The sequence below is a fragment of the Sinohyriopsis cumingii genome, chromosome 19, assembly GCF_028554795.1.
Source record: "Sinohyriopsis cumingii isolate HCF-2022 chromosome 19, ASM2855479v2, whole genome shotgun sequence".
Classification (NCBI taxonomy): Eukaryota; Metazoa; Mollusca; class Bivalvia; order Unionida; family Unionidae; genus Sinohyriopsis; species Sinohyriopsis cumingii.
This window is the reverse complement of record NC_142979.1, coordinates 68,975,628-69,000,065: the sequence shown is the minus strand read 5'-3', so window position 1 is coordinate 69,000,065 and position 24,438 is coordinate 68,975,628. Positions and strand designations below refer to the sequence as shown.

General features: G+C 35.5%; 1 protein-coding gene across 1 annotated transcript in view; it reads left to right on the top strand.

Annotated features, from left to right (window-relative positions):
• LOC149775904 (uncharacterized) overlaps nt 1-8,964 on the top strand; it is a 29,229-nt gene extending 20,265 nt beyond the window's left edge. The window contains exons 4-5 of the mRNA XM_089943401.1: nt 3,625-4,604; nt 6,373-8,964. Coding sequence (XP_089799527.1) covers nt 3,625-4,604; nt 6,373-7,273 — 1,881 coding nt within the window. The 3' untranslated portion in view covers nt 7,274-8,964. The remainder of the gene's footprint in view (nt 1-3,624; nt 4,605-6,372) is intronic.
• The last annotated feature ends 15,474 nt before the right edge of the window (nt 8,965-24,438 follow it).

Below are 24,438 nucleotides of genomic sequence, written 5' to 3'. Positions count from 1 at the left end.
TAGAAAGAAACTTAAATGTACAGTAATGATGGGTAGAAAGAAACTTAAATGTACAGTAATGATGGGTAGAAAGAAAGTTAATTGCACAGTAGTGGTTGGTAGAAAGAAATTTAAATGCACAGTCATGATGGGTAGAAAGAAAGTCAACTATACAGTAATGATTGGTAGAAAGAAGCTTAAATACACAGTAATGAATGATAGAAGGAAAGTTAAATTTACAGTAATGATGGGTAGAAGTAAACTTAAATACACAGTAATGATGGGTAGAAAGAAACTTAAATGTACAGTAATGATGGGTAGAAAGAAAGTTAATTGCACAGTAGTGGTTGGTGGAAAGAAATTTAAATCCACAGTCATGATGGGTAGAAAGAAAGTCAACTATACAGTAATGATTGGTAGAAAGAAGCTTAAATACACAGTAATGAATGATAGAAGGAAGTTAAATTTACAGTAATGATGGGTAGAAGGAAACTTAAATACACAGTAATGATGGGTAGAAAGAAACTTACATACACAGTAATGGGTAGAAAGTTAAATACACAGTAATGATGGGTAGAAAGAACCTTAAATGCACAGTAATGATGAATAGAAAGAAACTTAAATGCACAGTAATGATAGGTAGAAAGTTAAATACACAGTAATCAGGGTTTTCAGTAGACATGTACCCTCAGGTTTTGACGAGTGGAATTTAAAAATAACCCATTTTTGATGCGTGGAAATTTTGACTTGTGCGTCTTTTTGATGCACGTAGATTTCAGCTGGAATATCAGTCTTAATTATCCTTGATTCGCTTCCAGCTTAGTTTCTTACTAAGAGTATGCTGTCCATAACAAATTTACTGTAGGAGTTACTCATTGATAACTGTTCGACAATAGTTTAGACCATAATGGCCAATAATATTGCACCAATGGAAGATATATGAAACTTGGTGGAGCTAACAGTTTACTGAAGTCAGGTTTAGATTCAACTGAATTAGGTTGGATTGTTTTGAGATTATGTTTGAAGTCTATGACAGAGGAAGAGGAAACAATTATGGCATGGATGGGCTGCCTTTTGATCAAATTAATCAACTGGTCAGAATGTGAGCATATCATTATGGTGGCTCACGATGCCAGTTGTCAATGGAAGTGGACCAACTTTAATTGTTTTATTGGCAATTTGCTTCATTTAGCAGGATGTTTAAAAGTCTGGAATCATTTATTACTTCACTGGATTAATTTTTGTTAAAATATTGGCATTTCTTTGATTGCACTTTAAATTGTAATCAGTTAGGCAAAATGGGAATATATGACTTCTCGCTAGGCCAGTCTTCAGTGTAGGATTGTGTTGTTTTGGTGATTAATTAAATGCTTGAACCATCAAAACATTTTAAACCTCTAACGTTTTAATTAATGGATCATTCAGAAAAAAATTGAACAGGCATAACACTCAGTGCTTACATCAGGACTTTAAAATCACCATGGTGCAAAGAAGTATATTTACTTTGATGTCTCTGTCACAGAAACGAGCTGCCAGTGATGAATTTTCTGACCCTGAGACTCCAAAGAAATAGAAAGATAGTGTCAGCTCTGATGAGAAGAAGAGTCAATCTCTGAAATTTGTTAGAAAATTTAAGGACAGTGGAAAAGTAAACTGACATTTCTGTGATGCACATCCTTGATATTTGAATAATATATAACCTTCATAGTTGTATGGGTATATTTTTGCATATAAAATTATTTGAGCAGTGGATAATAGAATATGTTGAAAAGTTGAAAATATAATAAAGTATAAAATTATCCTGTCTGTTTCATATACAAAATATACACACAGTAACATATATTTAGAAAGAGAGATCACTTAAAAAACCAGATTGTATGTTTCTTACAAAACACGGTACAAGTATTTCTCATTATTTAGCACAAGACGAGAAATCTTAACCATCATTTGTTTCCACCAATAATGAAGAATCAAAGCTACGAGCTTATGACTGTCCAAATAAAATTGACTCTCGAGATTTTAGTTTTGACTCTTGAGATTTTCATTTTGACTCTTGAGATTTTGGGGTCAAGGCTCAAATGACTCTTCAGTTTGGAAATCTGTTGAGAACTCTCAGTAATGATGGGTAGAAAGAAACTTAAATACACAGTAATGATGGATAGAAAGAAAAATGCACAGTAATGATGGGTAGAAAGTTAAATACTCAGTAATGGGTTTGAAAGATACTTAAAAACACAGTAATAATGGGTAGAAAGAACTTAAATATACAGTAATGATGGGTAGAAAGAAACTTAAATACTCAGTAATGGGTAGCAAGAAACTTGTGTGCACAGTAATAATGGGTAGAATGAACTTAAATATACAGTAATGATGGGTAGAAAGAAACTTAAATACTAGGTAATGGGTAGCAAGAAAATTGTGTGCACAGTAATAATGGGTAGAATGAACTTAAATATAGTAACAGTAATGATGGATAGAAAGAAACTTAAATGCAGTCATGATGGGTAGAAAGAAACTTAAATACTCAGTAATGGGTAGCAAGAAAGTTAGATGCACAGTAATAATGGGTAGAATGAACTTAAATATACAGTAATGATGGGTAGAAAGAAACTTAAATGCAGTCATGATGGGTAGAAAGAAACTTAAATGCAGTCATGATCGGCAGAAAGAAACTTAAATGCACAGTAATGATGGGTAGTTGGTGGTGTTGTTGTTGTGATGGGGTTTAATGCCATTTTTCAGCTCATGATAGGCCTTACATGGCAGCCAGTATAATGAAGAACAAGGAAAAACCATAGAAAGAACCAGTGACCCTTTCTGTTACTGGGTTTAAGACTATAGGGTCATAACAATAGAAAGAAGCTTAAATTCACAGAAAGGATTGGCAGAAAGAAGCTTAAATACACATCAAAGATGGGTAGAAAGAAGCTTAAATAGACAGTAATGATGGGTTGAAAGAATTTTAAATACACATTAAGGATTGGTAGAAAGAAGCTTAAATACACAGTAAGGATCAGTAAAAAGAAGCTTAAATACAAAGTCATGATGGACAGACAAAAGCTTTCATACACAATAAGGGTGGGTAGAAATGAAGCTTAAATAAACAGTAATGATAAGCAACAATAAACATAAATACACAGAGATGATGTGTAGAAACAAGCTTAAATACAGTGAGGATGGACAGAAAGAAACTTAAATATGAAGTAAAGATGGATAGAAAGAAGTTTAAATTCTAAGTAAGGATGGATAAAAAAAGCTTTTATACATGTACCAAAATCATATTATGAGAGTGTGGGGATTAAAATATTTAATATACTTCCTTTGTAGAAGAGCATGAAGCATTATTTATATTACAGTATCATTACCAAAGCACATTGTAGATTTCTGAAAGTGAAATTAAAAACTGCAAGTATTTAAAATAGAGAGACGAGACCCTTATTCTCTAACCTTTTTAAAAATCAAGCTCAAACTGAAAACCCAAAATTAGATATGATATATGAACTGTGTCTAGGTCAGGGAAAAAGTTAATAGTCTAACCTTCATGCTCAAAAAGTTTCAATAATGCAAGACCATGACTATTTAGATTTTAGAAATTAGGAACTTCACAGGAGAACTCTGCTTAATGCCTCCTTTCTCTCACCTTAGGAGTTGGCCCTGAATATCCAAAAAGATATAGAGTCATTTGGTCTATTGTCCTTCAGTAACTTGCTGTTACTGGTTGGGATGGATCCTTCCATTCAAACAGACGATTCTTCCATAAAAAGCTTTGAGACAGCCTTGACAGATGTCTTCCACCATGAAGAAAAGTTTTGTGCCTTTTTCAAGTCATCTACATTTGAAGATTTTATATCATCTGAGGGAGATGTGCCTAAAATGATTCAGCTTCATCTAGAATGGAAGGTGATTCAGCCCTTGCAGGACATGTTAAAACTTATTGAGTCAAACATACACACATATAGGAAGAAATCTGAGGAAACCTTCAAGGGTCCAGTTGCAATTAAGGAGTCCCTGAAGGATAGATTCTCAGAGACATTCTTAAACAATCAGGGATGTCTTTTGGATGTGCTTCTTAGTAAGTTCTCCAGTCAGCATGGAAGAATGGACCACAATCAGATAGCAGAAGTAATCATGGAAAATCTTGCAAAGGTTCTGCAATGCCTTATGGTTGAGGTCTTGGCAAAAATTTATGGAATCAAAGAATATCATATTCATGAAATGTTACAAGGAATGGTATTTAAAGAAGAGTGCAGAGTCACCATAGATCATTGCATAAGGAAAAACTTGATTTCATCTCTTCCCCAAAGTTGTGCCAATTATGAATGTGCAAACTTGCAAATAGAAAAGGAGAGAACAAAATTTTGTGACCTTTTTTCAAACACTCTTAATGAATCATTTTGGGATGAACTTAAAGAGAATGCAGATGTTGGTTTTCCAAAAATTGCATCCAGAGTTCATGAAGAGTTAGAAAAGAAGGTAATGGCTACCGACAGAAATCTGGCCATACAGCAAAAACTCAAGTTTGAGATAGAGAGCACCCAGAAACAAACTGTTGCCTCAAACTACATATCTCACCACCTGCCTCCAAGATGTAGTCTAGATACAGAACTGAAAGATGAACTGCTGAGGTAAATATTATTAACTTTTGTCTTTGAAAAAATGTTTTCAGTTTTTGGACAGAGGAAGAATGTATACTTTTTACCTCCATTCATTTAAAATAGAGCATCAGTGATATTGTGATGGCCTGTGTATCTGTCCATCTGTCTTTATACCTGCTCTTTAAACTACCAGGCAGAAAGTCATCAAATTTAATATGTAGGCTGCCTTTGTGATAACATCTGTGAGAGGTAGAAGTTTGGGGTACATGGGATGGGTGAAACATCAAATATAACAAAGTGCAATACATTTAGTTGTAACAGGAGGATACATAAATTATGTCATGAGTTTTGGGCTTCAACCCCTGGGTCATATTCTGGAAGAGGGCAGTGTTGGGATTAGGTAGAATATGTAATTATAAGTACAATCTTGTGAAACTGTGCTGCAAAAAATAGTTTATGTTGGCTTGTTTTGAAAACATGCTTTCAGTTAGAAATCAGAATAGGAGACCAGTTGGATTAATTTAAGAGATCTTTTTTCTACAGGTCTTTGACAAGGAGAGCTTATGGGATGGGATGTTGTCTTTTATCTATCTGCATTTGTTGTTTGTCAGCCTATTACCACAAGTTCGTTATCACTACTCGATGTAAACTACTTGGAAGATTGCCATAAAACTTGACACACACATTCATTTCATGGAGTAGTTGGTCCTAAATGAAAATGCTGCTTGGAGATCCAACATGGCCTATTAGATGCCATTTTGAAAATCTTATTATTGCTACTCCATAATCGATGGTTTATATCTTCATTTACTTTCATTGAAAGGCTTTTTATGATTGATTGTTGGTCCAGTATGAAAATGGTGTCAGTCTGATGTACAATATGGCTACTGAAATGGCTATCTTGAAAATATTTTCAATACTCCTCCTGAATGAATGGTGGAATCAACAGGGGTAATTACTAAACATTGTATGATGTTAAGTTAGTCCTAATGGTGCCATTCAGATTTTCAGTAAGCTTTCCTTAATGGTCATCTGGAAAATCTTATTTTTCCTATTTCTCCTGTGTGAATGGGTATATCAGCATGGGGCTTTTCTGAAAGATTTCTTATGATGTACAGTTGGTCATAGCCAAAAATTATCCCAATCTGATTTCTAACATAACTGCCACAATGGCCATCTTTAAAATCTTCTTGGCACAAGATTTCCTTGATGGATGTTTATATCAACATTGTGCTCTTATCATGTCTGGTTGGTATTAAATAGAAACGGTGCCAATCTTAGTAATATGGCCAATGTGGCATCCATCTTGAAAGTCTTGTTATTGTTACTTTTCCAAATGGAAAGTCATATCAACATGGTGTTTCCACCAGAATACTTTTTATGATGCCCTGAAAATGGTGCCAAGCTGACATGCAGTATATCCACCACAGCAGCTAATTGGAAAATTGTGTTATTAGTGAAGAATATCCAAGATGTTTTCAGCAATCAACAGTTCAGATGAAGAAATGGTCTTAGCTTGAATTCTAGGAAATTATTCTCAGCCATTAGAGCGTCAGACCATTAGAGGGACTCTTGTTCTGATTAGATGAGCTTCCTTTAAGTACCATAACACCTTTGCCACTGTTTCAGTAAATGTTTGAAACTTCATACTGGTAATGATTATTTATGAATTCAGTAAAGTTTTATCTGTATTTTACATTTAAAAAAAGTTTGGCATGATAAAGACTTCATTCAGTGCAGCAATTTTGTATGTATAGTTACAATGGAAATTAAGGAATTTGTTTTGTTTCTTTATCAGAACTGAATGTGTTGAGGGAGTGGTGGTGGTTTGTGGAGAGCTTCAGGTCCATGTCACACCTTTTTCATCTATACAGAAGGAGAAAAAAGTTCTAAAGCACATTGATGATGTCATTAAAAAATACAAATATTGGCAAAACTACAGGATTGGTGTCATTGAAAAGAGACCTAAACCATTCTATTCTGTTGGTTCAACCTTACATTGTCCTGCACTTGAAAGACATGGTACCCTTGGCGGTTTTATGGTTGATATGGATGGAAATCTGTATTTTCTTACATGTGCTCATGTTGTTCCTAGCAATACTGATGTTGAGATTAGAGGACAACATACTGGGCCTATAACAATAGGACGATCAGTGTGTGTGCAGATTCCAACAGAGATGCTGCGCATTTCAGTCGACAATGTTGATATCATGGCTGTAAGAGTGAAAGATGACCAAAGGCTCAATTGCTTTCCTTTATTCAAAACAGCTGATGGAGAGTTTGGACCAAGTATTATGGTTCAGCCTTTTGATTGTTCACTCAAAGAACTTCATGATGTTTACAAATGGGGAGCAAATACCAATCTTACACATGGAATTTTACATGAGGGACATTATAACAAAGAACTGTTTGCTGCTTGTAATTTGACTGATCACCAATACATTTATGTTTTGGTTGAGACTCCTCCAGTGGATGATGATAATCGTGGGACCTTTGCATTGCCAGGTGACAGTGGGGCCATCGTTTGTGCTCAAGCAGAAGACAGTTACATACAACCAGTCAGTATGATCCAAGGTGGCAATATGCATGTTAGAACAGGTCCTGTAGTAGATAATTACACCATTGGATTTTATCTGTGGTGTGGTCTTGATAAATTGCTCACGAGGTCTGGTTTAATGTTAGTTACATGTTCAGAATAAGAAGAACAATTCAGGCATGGTCCAAAGTTCTCTGAAGAGAGGCATAGGCATGCTCCGCACTTTTCTAAAGAGAAATTTCCATCAACTTGTGCAGAACAATTTTCCAGACAGACTAATAACCACTTAACTGTCACTTAAAGTTAATATTGTAGCAAGATATGATTTCAACTATTGTCCCACAGTTAATAAAGGTTCTTCCTAAATCCTACTTCCTCAACATCCAGTTACATTAAGCTTCTATAGCTTAGTTCTGAAGGCCAAAAGACGAACCTTCATCCATACATTTTCCAACTGGAAAGAGTGCCACACCAAAAAATGAAAACATGTGGATAATTTTTGTCTGTTACTGATATTTTCTGTTGTGTAATATTTTTGTAAAAGGGGATTGCCATTACAGATATCAGTATTTTGAAGCTTAAAACATTTATTTACACCATGATGAAGTTCATTGGTGTAATGATGTCACATCCTGAATTATCATCTTGATACTGTCATACTTGCATTAATCAAATGGATAACCATTGTCATGGTTTTGTGAAAAATGACATTTCTATAGGTTCCTCAATTCATTGATTTTGGAACAGCTGTATTGTTTCTACCAGAGAATCAGTATTCAGTTGGATTTTATCAGCCACAAAATCCATGAAAATTTGTACCACATGGAAATAAATGAACTCATAGGATTTATTCATTTAAACTCTAACTGGTTGCTGCTTTTTATTTGTAAAAACTTGTCTTCTTGTAAAATATGAAATACTTTTGAAATAATATAAATATTAATTTTTTTCATATTTGCCATTCTGTTATTTTGTAAAATTTAATTTCTCAAATTTATAAGAATAATGAAACCTGTCTTTTTCTGCCATCTATTTAAAATGAACATTTCTTGAGAGGTGATTGCTTAATAAATTCATACAATAATTGATCTCAAATCATCTTAGAAATAGTGTGTACAACAGATGCTTGACAAATATATGTTATCTCTGAGAAGGATTTGATTCTGTATACATGATGGAGTGGTCTAAAGCACTCATCATTACGGATCACTACCATCTCACTTCTGTCATTGTGGGTTTGAGCCTTTGGTTCGGCCAATGTGGTTATGTGAGAAAGCTTGCCAGTAGCTTCTCGTGGGTCAGTGGTTCTTTCCTGGGTTTTCCTGGGTTCTTCCTCCACCATTAAAACTGGCTGCCATATATAGCCTATCTTGTGCTGAAAATGGCGTGAAACCTACAACAACAGTTTGTTTGAAATTATCCTTTGCAGTGTATAATGTGATGCATTTCACTTTTTTGTCTTCATCTTATGTGCCTACAAGTGCCCAATTCGTCTTATGTACCTGCAAGTGCCCAGTTCATCCTTATGTACCTGCAAGTACCCAATACCTGTGTTCAACACATTCATGCCAAATTGCATTTAAATAAAATGCAAATATGATTTGTTATTTTCATTCCTATGAAATTAGCCTTTATTTTGTAATGTTTGAGGTTTGGCACCACATTACACCTCTCCCTCAGTTACTTGCACACAAGAGGCCAAACACAGAGGTCTCCGCATAAGCAAGGGAACAAGTTACAGAAGGACCTTAACAATATTCAGAAGGTAACGCCATCTCAGCTTGACATAAATTTACTGTTTAATGGTTAAATACATGTTGCAAATAATTGTGAATAAAATGCTTTTCTAATGAAGTTGCTTGCTCTTATGTATAAATTACCATTATTTTCAAGATAAAATCATTAGATACATATTTTAAAAGGTTTCAACACATTTGCATGCACTTGTGAAAATGTGCATGACATCACTGCTTTGTGTACATCAGCATTCATATTTTTGAGTGTTGTTGTTCTTTTAGTAAACTATTTATGACACAGTTTTATTGCAAGTTATAGTTCAGTGTCTGCTCATCCTTGAGCATACCTCCAAGTGCCAATTCAGGAATTTAAGTTGACTGCAAACTTTGGAACTTGCTTCTCCATAATGAACCATGTCTGTGAAACAAAGCTTTTCATCCACTGCCAAAACCTTTTCCTTTCTTAAACTTGCTGTCCTTTTTTTAATTACATTTGGTAATTAGAAGGATAAACTAGTGATTATTTACACTTCCTACATACTAATATTTATAACACATTCAATTTGTCAGTTGGAATAAAATTTATAACAGTATTCAATTTGTCAATTAAAATGAGTTGACCTGACACACTACCATCACTGCTAGCTCTTACATGGGTAGGATTTGCATGCCTTTTAACTTTATTTTTGCTTCTACCTCCACCCTGTTTATCTGATTAGACACAAACAACATACTTAACAATAATACAAAGTGGGTCTTCTTTTAATTGACTGTAGCCATAATACAAACACATTCACATGTCAGCAATCAGAACACTGTTGGAACTTAACTATATTATCATAAAAACTCATGGACAGATGTGATGGTAGATTGATATTTTTCATGTTTGAATACAAGAGGGCATATTACATTTGTGATAATTACACATAAACCATATTATAAGATAGAACTAAAACATGAATCTACCAGACAAGGCTAATTTAATTAGTATTTCTTTCTTAAAGTGCTACCAGCAGTAGACATTACTGAAATTTGCATGGATCAAAATATCATTGAATATTGTCCTGAGAATTTTCTTTTGTAAGGAAAATTTTAAAAAATTATTAAAAATAACAAATGTTATTTTGCTGATTCAAATTTCCAGGCACTAACTGCAGTTTTTGACAACAGAATGAGTGATTTATCAAAGTTTCATTTCCCAGTTTTGATCATTATTTTTTTCATGTTCAACAAATAGGGGCCAGTATTTTTTGGTAATTTCTATTAAAAAAATTTGATCCAGGACTGACCCCACTTTATAAGTGTATTTGTGATTTGTCCAGGCATACATTTTTGAGAAGGTGTTGTTTTAATTAAAAAAAAGATACATATAAACACAGTACTTTGAGATAATCGTGTGTTGGGACATAGGTCCTGTTGTGCCCATTTGTACTTATTCTGTGTATGCAAGCCATGATCACTTTTACTAAGCCTCTGCTGCAAGCGGACATCATCATCAGGGCCCCAGATGGCTGAGTGGTCTAAGGTGCTTGCTTTTGCAGATCACCAACATTTCACCTCTGTCCACATGGGTACAAGTCTTGGGCTTGGCCAATCTTCATATGTGAAAAAGCCTGCCATTAATTTCCTGTGGGTCAAATTGATGTGTATAGTAATTTGAAATGATCTGTAACTTTACAGAAAAGATTAAATCACTATTTCACTTAAACATGTCTTGCAGATTTATCTCAGAAGCTAACAAGATTATGATTTTTCAAACATATCCAGGGCTTCTTCTTACTTTAATTAGCTTAGGGGTTATACTGGAAGAACAACAATGTAAAGTCAGTCAAATTTATGACAAAACAAACTTATGACAAAAAGTGTAAAAAGTCATAAATATGATATAAGCAAAAAAACATCAAAACTCCTTTAACTGATTTGTCAATGAATGAACCTACTGGCCAAGACACTGAAGTGAGTAGTGAGGACAGTGACAGGGAAGACAGTAATGAGCGAATTAATTAGATGCTTTCAGCATTATAATATGACAATGGCATACACGTACCTACCTTGAGAAGAGATACAAAGAATTATATAACAAGATAGAAGTAAACGGCTGGTTCAGTGATAAATTTACTAAAGTTGTATTTGAATAAAGAATTCAAGGATTATATGTATAAATGGTATAAAAAGTTTCAGATGTTTGGATATCAACACAAATATAACTTTGTATGTGTTGGTGTATAATTGTTTCATGGATTAGGGTTAATTTAGCCTGATTAAACTTGGAGGACATTTTGTCTTTGGTGGGACCATACCTATTTGGTTTGGATCGGAAAAATGAGCCTGCTTATTTAGTATAGCGATGTCAGATTAAAAGTCACTTTCTTAGATGGAAAAGTACTCTCAAGAAGGATATCCCCGATCAAAGGAGAAACCACCCAAACATGGAAAAGGTCTCGGTGGCGTGCAGGTAAACGGACAATTAAGGTTTCATGACAGCCAAAGGGTTCAAACCCAGTGTTTAAATGCTTTTCTGTGCACCAGCGATAGGTAAATGAACTTAAAGATTATCTGGAGCACTACTGGGATCAGTTTGTGCAGGTAGCAACACACCAGAAGTTATGAGGCCACATCAATTTGTCAGTGGTTGCTCACCAACAATATTTTGGACCTGGGTGAGGATGTTTCGCTTGTTCATGCACATACTTATTGAAGATATTCAAATAATGTTTTGCAAGATATTGATGATGAGTTCTGCAGTATATTCCAATGAAGCATTTCACGATTTACACGAAATCTTGTCACAATGCTGTGTTGTTGTTGTAAATACAACCCCGTGTGGCACCTCATGAACAAAAAAAATTCTGATGTGACTTTCTCTGCACCAAATGTCATGAAGGAATCCCGCATATTTACAATTGGCCTACTGTTTGATCATTACCATTTCAGTGGATAATGGTGTAACACGGCATGTTGTTGAACATCAAAAGTGTAGGTACGACACATAATCAATTAATAATGAGATATAATGGAGGATTTAATTGATGACAGGCAAATACTCCACACTTTTCATATGTGAAAATGACCTCACACTGAGCTTTGTCATCTCCATCAAACCTGCACCGTACACGCTTGACAGCACGGTTGTCAATAAGAACTATTTTCGGTTGGTCTAATGATATTAATTAGATTTCTTAAAGTTAAAAAACTTTGCCAGACATTATCAGGCTTCAGAACAATTTAATTTGAGATGCCAGTGTTACATACTGTTTCAGTTTTCATGAACTGTGGAAGTGGGTGATTAAATATAGATTACTCCTGCGGTGCTTGTTTAGTTTTCAGGCTGCAGTCTCTGTATGATGCATCTTCATTTTCTCTTGTGGACAAGGACAGGCATATGCGAAATCTCTGTGAGGAGACCCTAACAAGACAACTGTACAATAGAGAATGGCTTGACATTGAAATGTAAGGACAGTTGTACATGGACATGTGATACCCATGTTTGTTGTCAGTGTGAGGAAAAACATTTACATGACATATGCAATAGCCTTTTCGATGTTGACCAGGAATAGCAGCGTAATGGGATGGCCAACCCCAAAAAAGTGTAATAGACATTGGCCGCCCCCCAACCAACCAAGGCCTCAATGCTATAATCCGGCCTTAAAAAATTGATGATATTCCATCACAATTATGATACAAATTACCACCATCCAACAAAGCCTCGTTGCTGTAATCTGGCCCAAAAAGATGTTGATTAATTTTTTTACCAAAGGCCAATCTGAACCATGTTTGCAAGAATTTTAGCGACTCATTACAGTGGGGTCCTAGTGTTGTAGTTGGAGGGTATATTAGTATATATGCTGAAATTTTTATATCTGCTGACCTGTGATGTGTAATTAAATCGTTGTTGTAATAATAATAATAATAATGAGTGATTCTGTGATAACTATGGAATTTCACACAGCTAAACTAGCTCAACTATGACTGGAGGCAATTAAAAAATATCTTCCCATCTGAGATTCTGTCCAACAGCAGCTGAAACAATGTCGGGAATCTCATATGGAATTTACAGAAGGTGTTGAGGAATTGTTTAAACTGGTCACCAAAGCAACTACAGGTGTTCTTCTCTTGCTGGAACAAACCACTAAAGCAACTGGGAAAATAGCAGAAAGAACCAAACCAGATTCTTCGAGAACTTCCAGCTGAAATAGCTGCTGCTCAACCACAATTACAGCAGACAATTGAGGGTATTGATCAAGCTTGTGCTGTCAGCATGAAAACTTCCGCCCTGACTTTAACCAGATTCCAAGTGGAATTTTAAAGCAGATTTCACTTAAAACATAGATTCCACATATTATAAATTTTAGGTGGTTTCAGGGCAGATTCAGGGTGGAATATAGCTTGAAATATGCAAATTACTCTTGATACCAGGTGGAATTTTTACTTCTGCCTAAATACCTGCAGAACCCCATCCAATAATGCCAAAATGTTAGTCCACATTACATTGCTGTTACATTTTGGAAAGTTTTACTTACAATTAATGTGTACAGAAAATAAATGGATTATGTTTGTAACCACGTCCATCCCTAAAGTTGTATTTTGTTAAATTAAATTAAGAAGCATGACATGTGTTGCATGTTGAGCACAACCCAAATTTGGATAATTATAGCATTGGTTCAATTAAATACTGACCAAGTGTATATTGAAGCTGAAGTGCAACACCAAAGGATGAATCAGATGGTACTGAAATGAAATGAAACTAAAAAAAAATACTAAAACAATGAGGTTAATTTAAGGTGTGGAGTGACGGAAAGACATTTGGACACACACATGGATGCCAAAATAAGCACTATGGCAACTTTCTCCAAAGAGGATTTGATAAACAGTGCAAGACATTTTTAGCTCTCGATTTATTTATAAATTTTACCAACCTCTGAGTAGTTTGTCTCATTTGGGAAGAAGCTGCTGGCATTCTGTCTTTGATTTCTATAGTGATGAACAAACAACTGTGGATAATTTTGTACATGGGGTTGACAAAGAGCTTCAAACAAGTCCAAAATGGCTGGTGGAGGTGCTGGAATGGTAACCAAACAAGAAGTGTAATGGTTATTTTATAAACAATGGACAAGGCCATACTCGCCTGTGCACGTGAACTTGTGTTCACATGTTAACTACTTTAAAATATATAATATTACCACTATATGAAAAATGACTATGTAGTGTACATGTGAAAGTTGTTAGCAATCCACCATCAGAAATACTGCCTCACCAGTATATAAGCATCCTTACACTGTACTGGTGGAGACATACTTTGATTACGACCAAGTTTAATAACAACTTGTGGGAATTATTAACTGAAGCACAATAATTGAACAGGTGAAAATAAAAGCTTCTTACATCTTCATCAACCTTATTACAGATAATATGCAGTTTGTCAATTATAATTGTTTTCCTTTTTTGTGGTGGCGGTGCATAAATTCAAATCCAGTGCTATGCACACATGTCCAGCATTTGGTAAATTATTACTTAGCTTCAATTTGGCATATTAATTATACTTAGAAATCTGTAATTAGTTAGGATTATTGATGATTAATGATTGATATGTGTCATCCCAAACTGGTTATCTGCAGACTTGGATCATTTATTGCATCCCCGCAAATTTCAATTTAAAATAGTCTAATCTGAGGCTAATTTCTCATTTGTAATGTGCTATTGTGACTATAAATATAAACATGACTAATGCACCCCACAGGAGCTTGATGCTAGATAATGTTTCTCATTTTCACTGGATTGTACCCTTTTGTCTTTATTATATAATGGGTATGACCCAGACTGAAACTATTAAATGTAAAGCTCCTGAAAAGGCACTCTGCCCTTCACAAGATTTGCTTGCTACTGGTTACTTTACAATCCTGAAAGATTTTTACCTGGATGATTGAAGAGATTTCCTGGGTTATCATCTGGTCTATAAGTACTGGTACATAAAGACCAAGTAGCCGTCAGTGGGGTGTACATTGGTGGCTCCTTCTCTTTGCTGTGGATGCACATGCACTTGCAGATAGTGGTACTTGATCACCTACTGGCTTTTCAACAGTTGCAATTTGGACTGGTTCCAATACTTGCAGAGAACACACATCATTTTGCTGTACTGGGGACTTTGTTAATGGGTAGTTCTGCCTCACTGTTGATTCTGCACATTGGTCATATATCAACTTTGAAGATGGGTCATTATGGTGTAATGAGGAATCATTCTCAAACTGGTTGGCAATATCGCTCATCAACAGGTTACATATGGACAAATTTGACTTTTCCATTACCTTTTTTTTTCTGTCTGTTTACAATTGTTGGGTTTGTTGAGTCTACACGATATTGTTTTTCTTTAGTGTTACCTCTAGGCTGCATAGTTACTTTGCTCTTTTTCTTTGGGCTAAAGTCCTTCTCCTGTTGCCGGCTTTCTTTTTTGTTGACTTGTGTTGTCGCTTACAGTCAGTTTTGGCTAAATGATCAAAATCTGTGCACTTGCCTTTGTAGCAAAATCTGTGAGAATCTTCACTTTCTGAAATATAAGGCAGTGAAGAATTAATGTAAAGCTACAAAAACAGTCAACATAATGCAACTGCTTCAGTTTTGCAAAGAATTAAAGCCTAAAAGTCAAATTCATAAAAAGATATTTACGGTTCATTTAATTCTTTTATATATATTTCATATTATGGTTATAAAGTAAAGACACAAAATTATATGTACACCAATAGAATCAACTTTATCTTTTTGTTCTCAATTTAAATTCAAAACTACACTTATTGACAGCAGCAGAATGTGTAACATTTCAATGGAAATTATGATTATTCATTAGTAGAAAATTATAAATGCCTTTATACAAATGATTCCTCAGCTTAAAGAAATTTAGTGTAAATGCCAGCTTCGAGCCCGAGTTCCATGGAGCTGTAGCTGTAAAGAGAGTTGCACCATTCAGGAGTCTGAGAACAAAACTGCTACGAGTACATGTGCTTTGCTGCCATGACGACCATATTTGAGGCCAGATCAGCACTATTTTTATCTAGGACCAACTAGATATGAAAAAGAAATCTTTTAGCGAAAGTCCCATGTTGATATGACCATCCACTTAGCAGCAAGATTTTCAAGATGGCTGCCATGGTGGCATATTGAACTTTAAATCGTCACCAAGTTTTATTTGGAACCGTATATCATAGGAAGTGTTTCAGTGAAAACCTTAACGGAAACCTCATAATATGATCATTTTTGTAGGAGTCATAGTGATCGCAAGATTTTCCAGACGACTGCCATGATTGACAGGTAGAAAAAAGTAAATTCCTACTTTTGGTTTTTACATTACCGGTAGCGGAGACCATCCTTTCGGGGCACAATTTCATAATGAAGCTTTCACCTCCTGCTTATAGGTCGGGAATCGGGGCGCTTTTTCACATCAGGGCATTTTCAGTGCATAGTTACGACCGCCGAGGTAAAAACGACCGACATTGTTCTAGTGTCTTCAGTAACGTGGGGGTGACATTTATACACCATTTTAAGATATGCCTAAGATTTGCAATTATTATTATTATAAATGCAGTGTGGATAAATGTACATAGGTTGAAAAATACACAACTACGCTGATCATATTCAATATATTAGGTTACAAACACCACGAGGTACTGCAGCTGATCCATAGCCAGCTAACCCAGGATACGAAGATAGATCAGCTGGTGCTTTTGATATTATAAAAGGTATTAATGGAAATTACAACTTGGGACTTGCAACACGCCGAACAGTATTGTCAGAAGGTAGAAAACGTTTTTCATGTGCGATTCCACTTTCTCACATCGTCGGATTGTGCAGGGATATTAGAAAAGTTATCTTTGGAGCTAGACACAGTTGTGCTCGTAAGAAAAGGTGATGACAATGATGCGATCTGGCGAGGGGGTGGTGTTGCTGATGGTATGGTAAATATAACAAAACTCTCACTGTGAATGCCGGTATTAACTCCATCATTCACAGAAGAACAAAAATTATTGTCTTTTATGAATCGAGGCGGTAAATCATTGCTATCATGGTTAACAGTAACCACGGATACTGCTCAAAGTTCCATCAAAGGTACATTTACCTGGCATATAGCATCACAACAAGGTGTTTCTGCGCCACGACATATTTTTGTTGCGCTGCAAAATAAAAATCGGTTGAATAGTCAGGAACGTTCACATATGATATTTGACAAATTCGACGTTACCGAGGTTTCCTTGAGAATAAACGGACAACAAGAACCATCCGAAGATATATCATTAAAATTCGAAAATAATCATGTGACACGCGCATATCTTCGTTTGCTGACATTCCTGGCGCGTAATCTAAATATAGATACTGGTTTGCAAATATCACAGTTAGATTTTACAACGCGGTACCCGATTTATTACTTTCCGCTGGAGCATCTTGATTTATCCAAACAATCTGTCGTTGATATACACTCCCGAGCTTGTGTTAATAATCCGCCAGCTGGTAGTCCCGACGACGGATACAGAGCAATCGCGGTCATACTCAGTGACCATGCAATGTTACTTGAAGGTGGTAGTGGTCGATTGAGAGTCGTTGATGCACCAGTGGAAAACATGTAGACAATTAGACCAATCGTGTTATTTTAAAAATGTCATATAGTCACTCTGACTCCCGGTCAGGTGAAAAAATTGCAATAAAAAAACGCGAGCGCAATCGGGACAAAAATAACATTAAAGCGAGATCAAATTGCTAGTGGTGGTCCAAACAAGGTATCGTTGACTAAAACTCAAATAAAACATTTCAATAAAGCGCAGCAAGCAAAAACCGGAGTTCAACTTGATTTCGCTCCAAGTGCCATCAAAGACATGGTTAAAACAGGTGGTATATTTCCACTTCTCGCAGAAATACCAGCGCTGATAGCTGCTGCTGCCCCAGCTGTTGCAAAAGCGGCCGCGTTAGGTGCTGTTGGAACTGCTGCTGAAATGGCATTAAAGAAAGCAACTGGAAAAGGATATAAAAAGGGAGCTGGTCTAAGACTTCCAGGAACTCCGCCTTCATGGTACCCCAAAAGGTTTTGAAAACCAGCGGTTTTACACCGATGTCAAATTTTGATTGACTCGATGCTGCTAAACAATTAAATATAAAAAAATTTAGAGGTGTTTTTATGCGAGATCAGTTACCGAGCCAACCGAGCACCAACGAAACAGGAATTATTAATCTTGATAACAGCGATGGTCCAGGAACTCATTGGGTTGCTTACGCGATACATCCACATGGAATTGTTTATTTCGATTCGTATGGGTTAGCACCGCCAGTTGAATTTCTAAAATACGTACATAAAGTGCAAAGCACTTCAACGAAAATTCCAGTTTGGTACTCAACGCTACCAGCACAAACATTAACTGATCCACCAATATGTGGTCGTAATGTACTTGACGCGTTATCAAAATCAACCAAACCACCTCACAAAGTTGTGCACGAGTATACCGCAAACAGGTTTGTTAACTCGTCGTCATTTTAAACTGCTCTTAAGGATAATAATGGTTGATATTTAAGGAAGATCTCTCGAAAGTAAAGGCAAAAAACGCGACGACGTAGATTTATCAAAATATGCAACAAAAGATGATCTTAATGATCTCATGAACTTGTCCGGGGGTTGGCCCAGATGAGGTTGTTATTTTTCAGGACCCGCATGGCAAGCTAAAAACAAGCGATATCAAATGGAATGAAATAGTTCGACGAGTACTCTGTGCGGTCACGGATAACTTCCCTGTGTTTACTGACAACGGAAAATTCAGGGATTCAAGTATATCAATTACAACCATCAGAGAGGAAATTGCAAAAAGTGTTGCCAATAGTTCAAAAAATACCGGTGACACAATGACAGGTGAACTCAGCATGAACGGAAATAAAAAAAGTGGTGTTAAGAGATCCAACGTCCGACGAAGACGCGGCAACAAAAAAGAAAAACAACAACAAAAAAAATAAAATCGGCAGATGTAAAAAAAAAAAAACGAAGCCTGTGAAATCAATAAATTTAGATACTGGAGGAACAAAAGAATTTATGTATATTAATGCCGCGAGAAAATATTTCGATATTATCCAAAAATCAGTACAGTATGTCGCTGATGGTGTACAAAACTCAGCTACACCAAAATGCTATAATAAGAAAATAAAATTTAACTATATTAATCAGTAAACATCTTTGTTACACTTTTTCATAGAAGCCTCTGATTGCAATTTTGTAATAAGAAAATCAACATTTTTTGGGCCGGATTACAGCAACGGGGCTTTTTTGACTGGTGGTAATTAATATAATTTTTGTCATGGACTATCTTCGATACTTTTGGCTGGATTACAGCATCAAGTCCTTGATATGCAGGGCGGGGGGGAATGTCGACGCCATTTTTGGGGGTTGGCCACCCCCTATCCTGCTGGAATTATTTACAAAGACGATCAAATGTACATTCAGCTATTCAGATCATGTATATCATAAAATTTCAAACATCAGAAATGTGGCACGAAGCGCCGAAAAGCCCAAATGTAACTGTCATAAAGCCGAATTTCAATGCTGGAATTGCGCAGCGTTAAGCACAATATAACTGAAACTCAAAGTGTGTGTGTGTGTGTGTGTGTGTGTGTGTCCTCTTAGTTATATATTCGAGTTTTGTAGTGATCTTCACAAGGCTATTTTTAGTAGTCAAACAGTTGTTTTAAATCAAACAGGCCACACCAGCCAGCGATTTGGAGTTATGTAGATACCGTTGGCAAAGTACATTTATCGAAACTGATAATGTGCATATGTGTGATAATCCCGTTAGTGGCTGCAGAAGCATGTTTGATGTCATTTATGTAATCAAGAAGCATGCCAACGTTATGGTAATTTAAGCTCGCCACTGACATGATATAAAAACCGACAGCAGTTACCTTAGCAAATAACTTCCTAAAAAGGTATCAGCGCACCAATACGTGTTTGGGGCATTTTAATCTATAGCTCGGGTGATAGGAGGACAGCCACTAGTACGATGATATTTGACAACTTAGGAGCATCTAAAGCTTCTCTGTGGTTCGACGGACATCAGCAATTCTTCAAATAAATTTTGCTTGATTTCAAAAACATTCAAATTGCACGTGAATATCACAAACTATTGTCGTTCATGGGTCCAGACCAAAACGTTGACACGGATCTACAGAATTCCCAAAATGGTTTTACTCATTTTCACCAGATTTATTACTTTTCGTTTGGAACACCTGAAGTTGTTCAAGCAGTCCCTGGTCGACATGGAATTTAATTCACTCTTTACTGCTGTTCCCACCGGTGGTTTAGGTGCATCACTTTGATTCTATTGGACAAGGCTCTGTTTGCTGAAGGGCGCAGGTGGCCCCAAATGAGGGTAACTAAAGTGGAAATCATTGGGTCGCATACATGATGACGCCTCAACATCTTTTGTGGTTTTATTTCCACGGGCATGAACCACCTGGTGAAGATGTTGATTATCTACGCAGATGTTTTCATGGTGCCTGCACTGGAAACAGAAAACTTCGCAACCGCTGTTTTACTCAACGCTGCCGTCGCGTACTCAAATGGACAGCCCAAATTTGTGGACATATTGTCTTTGGGGCGTTGCGTGCACTTGAACATTCACCGACATCACATAGGCTTGTCGACACTGCGTTGTTACTTAAAAACGAGGCTTGATATTTAAGGGTGCACAAGCACTGCAACCTGATGTGGCGTTGATGTGGATCTGACCATGTTTGCCACGAAATCCAATTTGGTTGAATTGAACGACCAGATTGATGTTGCTGGTACTAAAATTTCTTCAATCTATGCATCAACAAATTTATTGCCATATTTTAATACATTCAGTATGAGAACTTGCCTTTCATTAAAAAGATTGATATATCTTAAAGTTTGTATTTTTTGAAATTTTATTAATTTAAGGCTTTATTTCTATAGTTTAGGATTCTCCTTGGGATATAAATCTACAATGTATCCCATGCTCCAAGCCTTTGAATTCCAGATTGTGGAACAAAAGTTGAAGAAGTAGGAGTACTCACTGTCATATATGAATCTACATTATGTTCAAGCCAGCATCCATTGTTTCTTTCAGTGGAAAAAGGCTGAGATAGATGTTAATACAGTGTTCAGCTAGGTAACATTGAGTAATTTTGTTTATCACATCACCACTATATTATTTACCCATACATATATCCATTTCCTTATTTAATACGTCACAAAACCATGCAAAGGTAAGGCAGAACAACCGAGGCCATGTGTTATTTCAAAGTTATATCAATGCACAATTTTGCAATTTGAAAAGAATCTTACAATTGTGCTAATTTTGCCATGGCTCAGAAAAGATACAAATTATAAATTATTCAACTCTTTTAATAAATTTCATGTCAAATTAGTAATCTTGTGACTCTCTCTCTCTCTCTCTCTCTCTCTCTCTCTCTCTCTCTATATATATATATATATATATATATATATATATATATATATATATATATATATATATATATATACTCCTCTGACCTTAGCACTTCACTGAGTTTAGAGCCATACGTATCTACAGCCCTGACCTTAGCACCGGCCATATTTACCAGGTGTATTTGCTTTGCTGATCTTAGCACCAGGCATATCTACTTTCATGACCTTTGCACTAGATATGCTTACTTTCGACACCTTAGTACCAGGCACAGAAACTTCACTGACCTTATTACCAGTCATATCTATTTCCTTGGCCCTGACACCTGACTTATCAAAGTCCCTCACCGTAATACCAGATATATATATATATATATATATATATATATATATATATATATATATATATATATATATATATATATATATATATATATACATATATATATATATATATATATATATATATATATATATATATATATATATATATATATATATATATATATATATCTGCCCTTAGCACTGGACATATATACAGCGTTGACCTTAGCACTGACCTTAGTCCCAGACACATATATTTCCATGAGCCAAACACCTGATTAATGTTTACCTGCCTTTCTGCAGCAGGCTAGCTTCATAAATATGGACCTGTCAGGCCTTATTGCCGACAGTATCTATCTCCCTGATCCTAGCACTGTACATATCTACATCCCAGACTTCAGCACTGAGCACATCGACATGCCAGACCGAATCATGATACATGCCACTGTGCCACACTTTATATATACCTCTCTAACATCAGCATCAAAGACATCTCCCTCGAAGACCTCCGCATCACATATACCTACTTTTTGGACATTAGAACATCTAACCTTAGCAACGTAAATATATACTGTCCTGGCCTTAGGACAGGATATGTCTCTCTAACTTTGACACAGGACATATCTACTTCCCTAATCTTGACATTGAATATACTTACCTGACCTTTGGGCTGGACATGTCTGCCTGTCACATTTAATCATTGGGCGTGCACAACTCCCAGATATCGACATCTCATTTGTCTACTTCTTAACAGTTGTCTACTTCTTGATTTATGGGGGGGGGGGGGCTAAATAGCCACATAGTACTGGTGCGTCGTTTTTTAATAAATAATGTTGAATTGTTTGCTTCAACCTTCATTGTATTCATCGTCATACAGCAGAAAAGCTTATGGCATGATCTGTTGCCTGTAGTCCGTCCGTTTGTTGTGTTAAAGTAAGTAACAGAGTGAAAACCAACTAAGTTTATAAATTTAACAAATAATGTATTTCCCCGCGGATACAAAGTTAAAATTTCAAAAGAACTTACAATGTTGTGCATTAAATCCCAAATAGTCGTAAAAGTACTATCACAAGTCCAAATGTATAGAGTTTTAATCGAATTTCAATTGTGTTCCAAATAAGTTCCAATATTGAATGTGTTGATTGTCTGTAGTCTCAAATGAGCTAATGTGCCAATGGCCTGGAATGTGCCGATCTGTTAACAGTATCTTGATGTATCACAGTAATATAATTGAAAATGTACTTGAATAAAGTCACTATAATTCGTAATTAACGATATAGTCATGAAAGTATTAATGAGCACTTTGCGATTCCGGTGAATAATTTAAACAAACACTTCCACCAAAACTGAAATTGAAAACAAGAGTAAGACTGACTTCACTTCGGAGGTTAACATAGGAATGAGTAATTATGAATTAAACAAGTTTATATATGCTCCGTTTACCTATGTGGAAATTACTATTTTATGGAAATACTCTGTTATCTTAATGGAACACTTCATTTCTGGAACATTCTAGGCTCAGAATTGAGACTGTATCTATAACTCCAACTGATGTAAACGTGCTTGCAATTAATAATCACCTTAATATGTAACATGCAATGATAGACAAATATTAGATATGTATTATTTTGCTTACAAAATAAATGTCATTTGCCAGGTAGACCATTAACTTGATTTTGGAGTAAGGTCAGTTACAAAACACATATGTACAAAATATATAATGATGGAGAAAAGCCAACAAAAAATACAAACTGAATGTAAATAACACATATTGCTACTCCTAGTAAACTACTTGGAGGAGGATTGTCTTGTTCTCTTTCAGCGTGACAGGCAGATTTAGACTATACTTAACTTGACTAGCTTCTAACTGTTGCACACTGATATAGTTTTACATAACATGTACATCCCATACAATTAAATCGTGTGTATAACGTCCAATGAAGAAAACATGTGGCGGTTTTTGGCGCAAGTGGTCCCAATTTACAAATAATGCAATCTGAAATTTTGAAGAAAATCTTTATACTCAGGTTGTCTTAATACACAAGTGCCCAAGTATGCTGGACTCTACTTAAAACCTCCATATAAGACCAAGTGCGTGGACTAGGAAAGTTTATTTATGAAAAGTCAGTTTAATTTAAGATGATAAATTTTCTATTTGCTTTGATAATAGATACTAAATGAAATAATTGTGTTTACTAAGTATACTTTATTTGGTGATTGCTGCAACTGGAGAATTAAGTCAATTCTTTGATGATACACTTTTAGCTGATATTTCACTCACACTTTATGTTTTCAGAATTATGGCTAATACGTTTCAGAAATTTCTTGATATGAAACGAAGCATTCCCATACCTTTTAAATCAATTTACTTTTTATACGACTCCTTGATGCCTTGCCCACAATAACTTTAAGAGTCATAAAACTTTCCTTTAAGTTATTATATCATGCAGATTTCTATATCTTAGTAATTAAAATTAAAATTAAAATTTATCTTAATCCAATCATAGCTGATGGCTGCCGATTATCTAATCTCCAATACAATGCGAGAATGAGTACTAACGTTTTTCTAAAGGCTGGTTTGCAGCTCTTAAATTTTCGACAGATATTTAAATTAATTAAGGATGTGCTGATCAAACAAAGTATTAAAATGACAGTGATACTATGATGTTTAATTATAGCTGATTAATTAAACAATCATTTCTTTTAACACGTAGAAGACAAACTTTCGTCATCATTCTCAAAATATATCAGCAGAGATAACACCACCATTTTTATTACGTGTACAGTGTCTTTATTATAATTAATACGAAGCCCACAAGATTAACGGAAATATACGTAAGATAATAT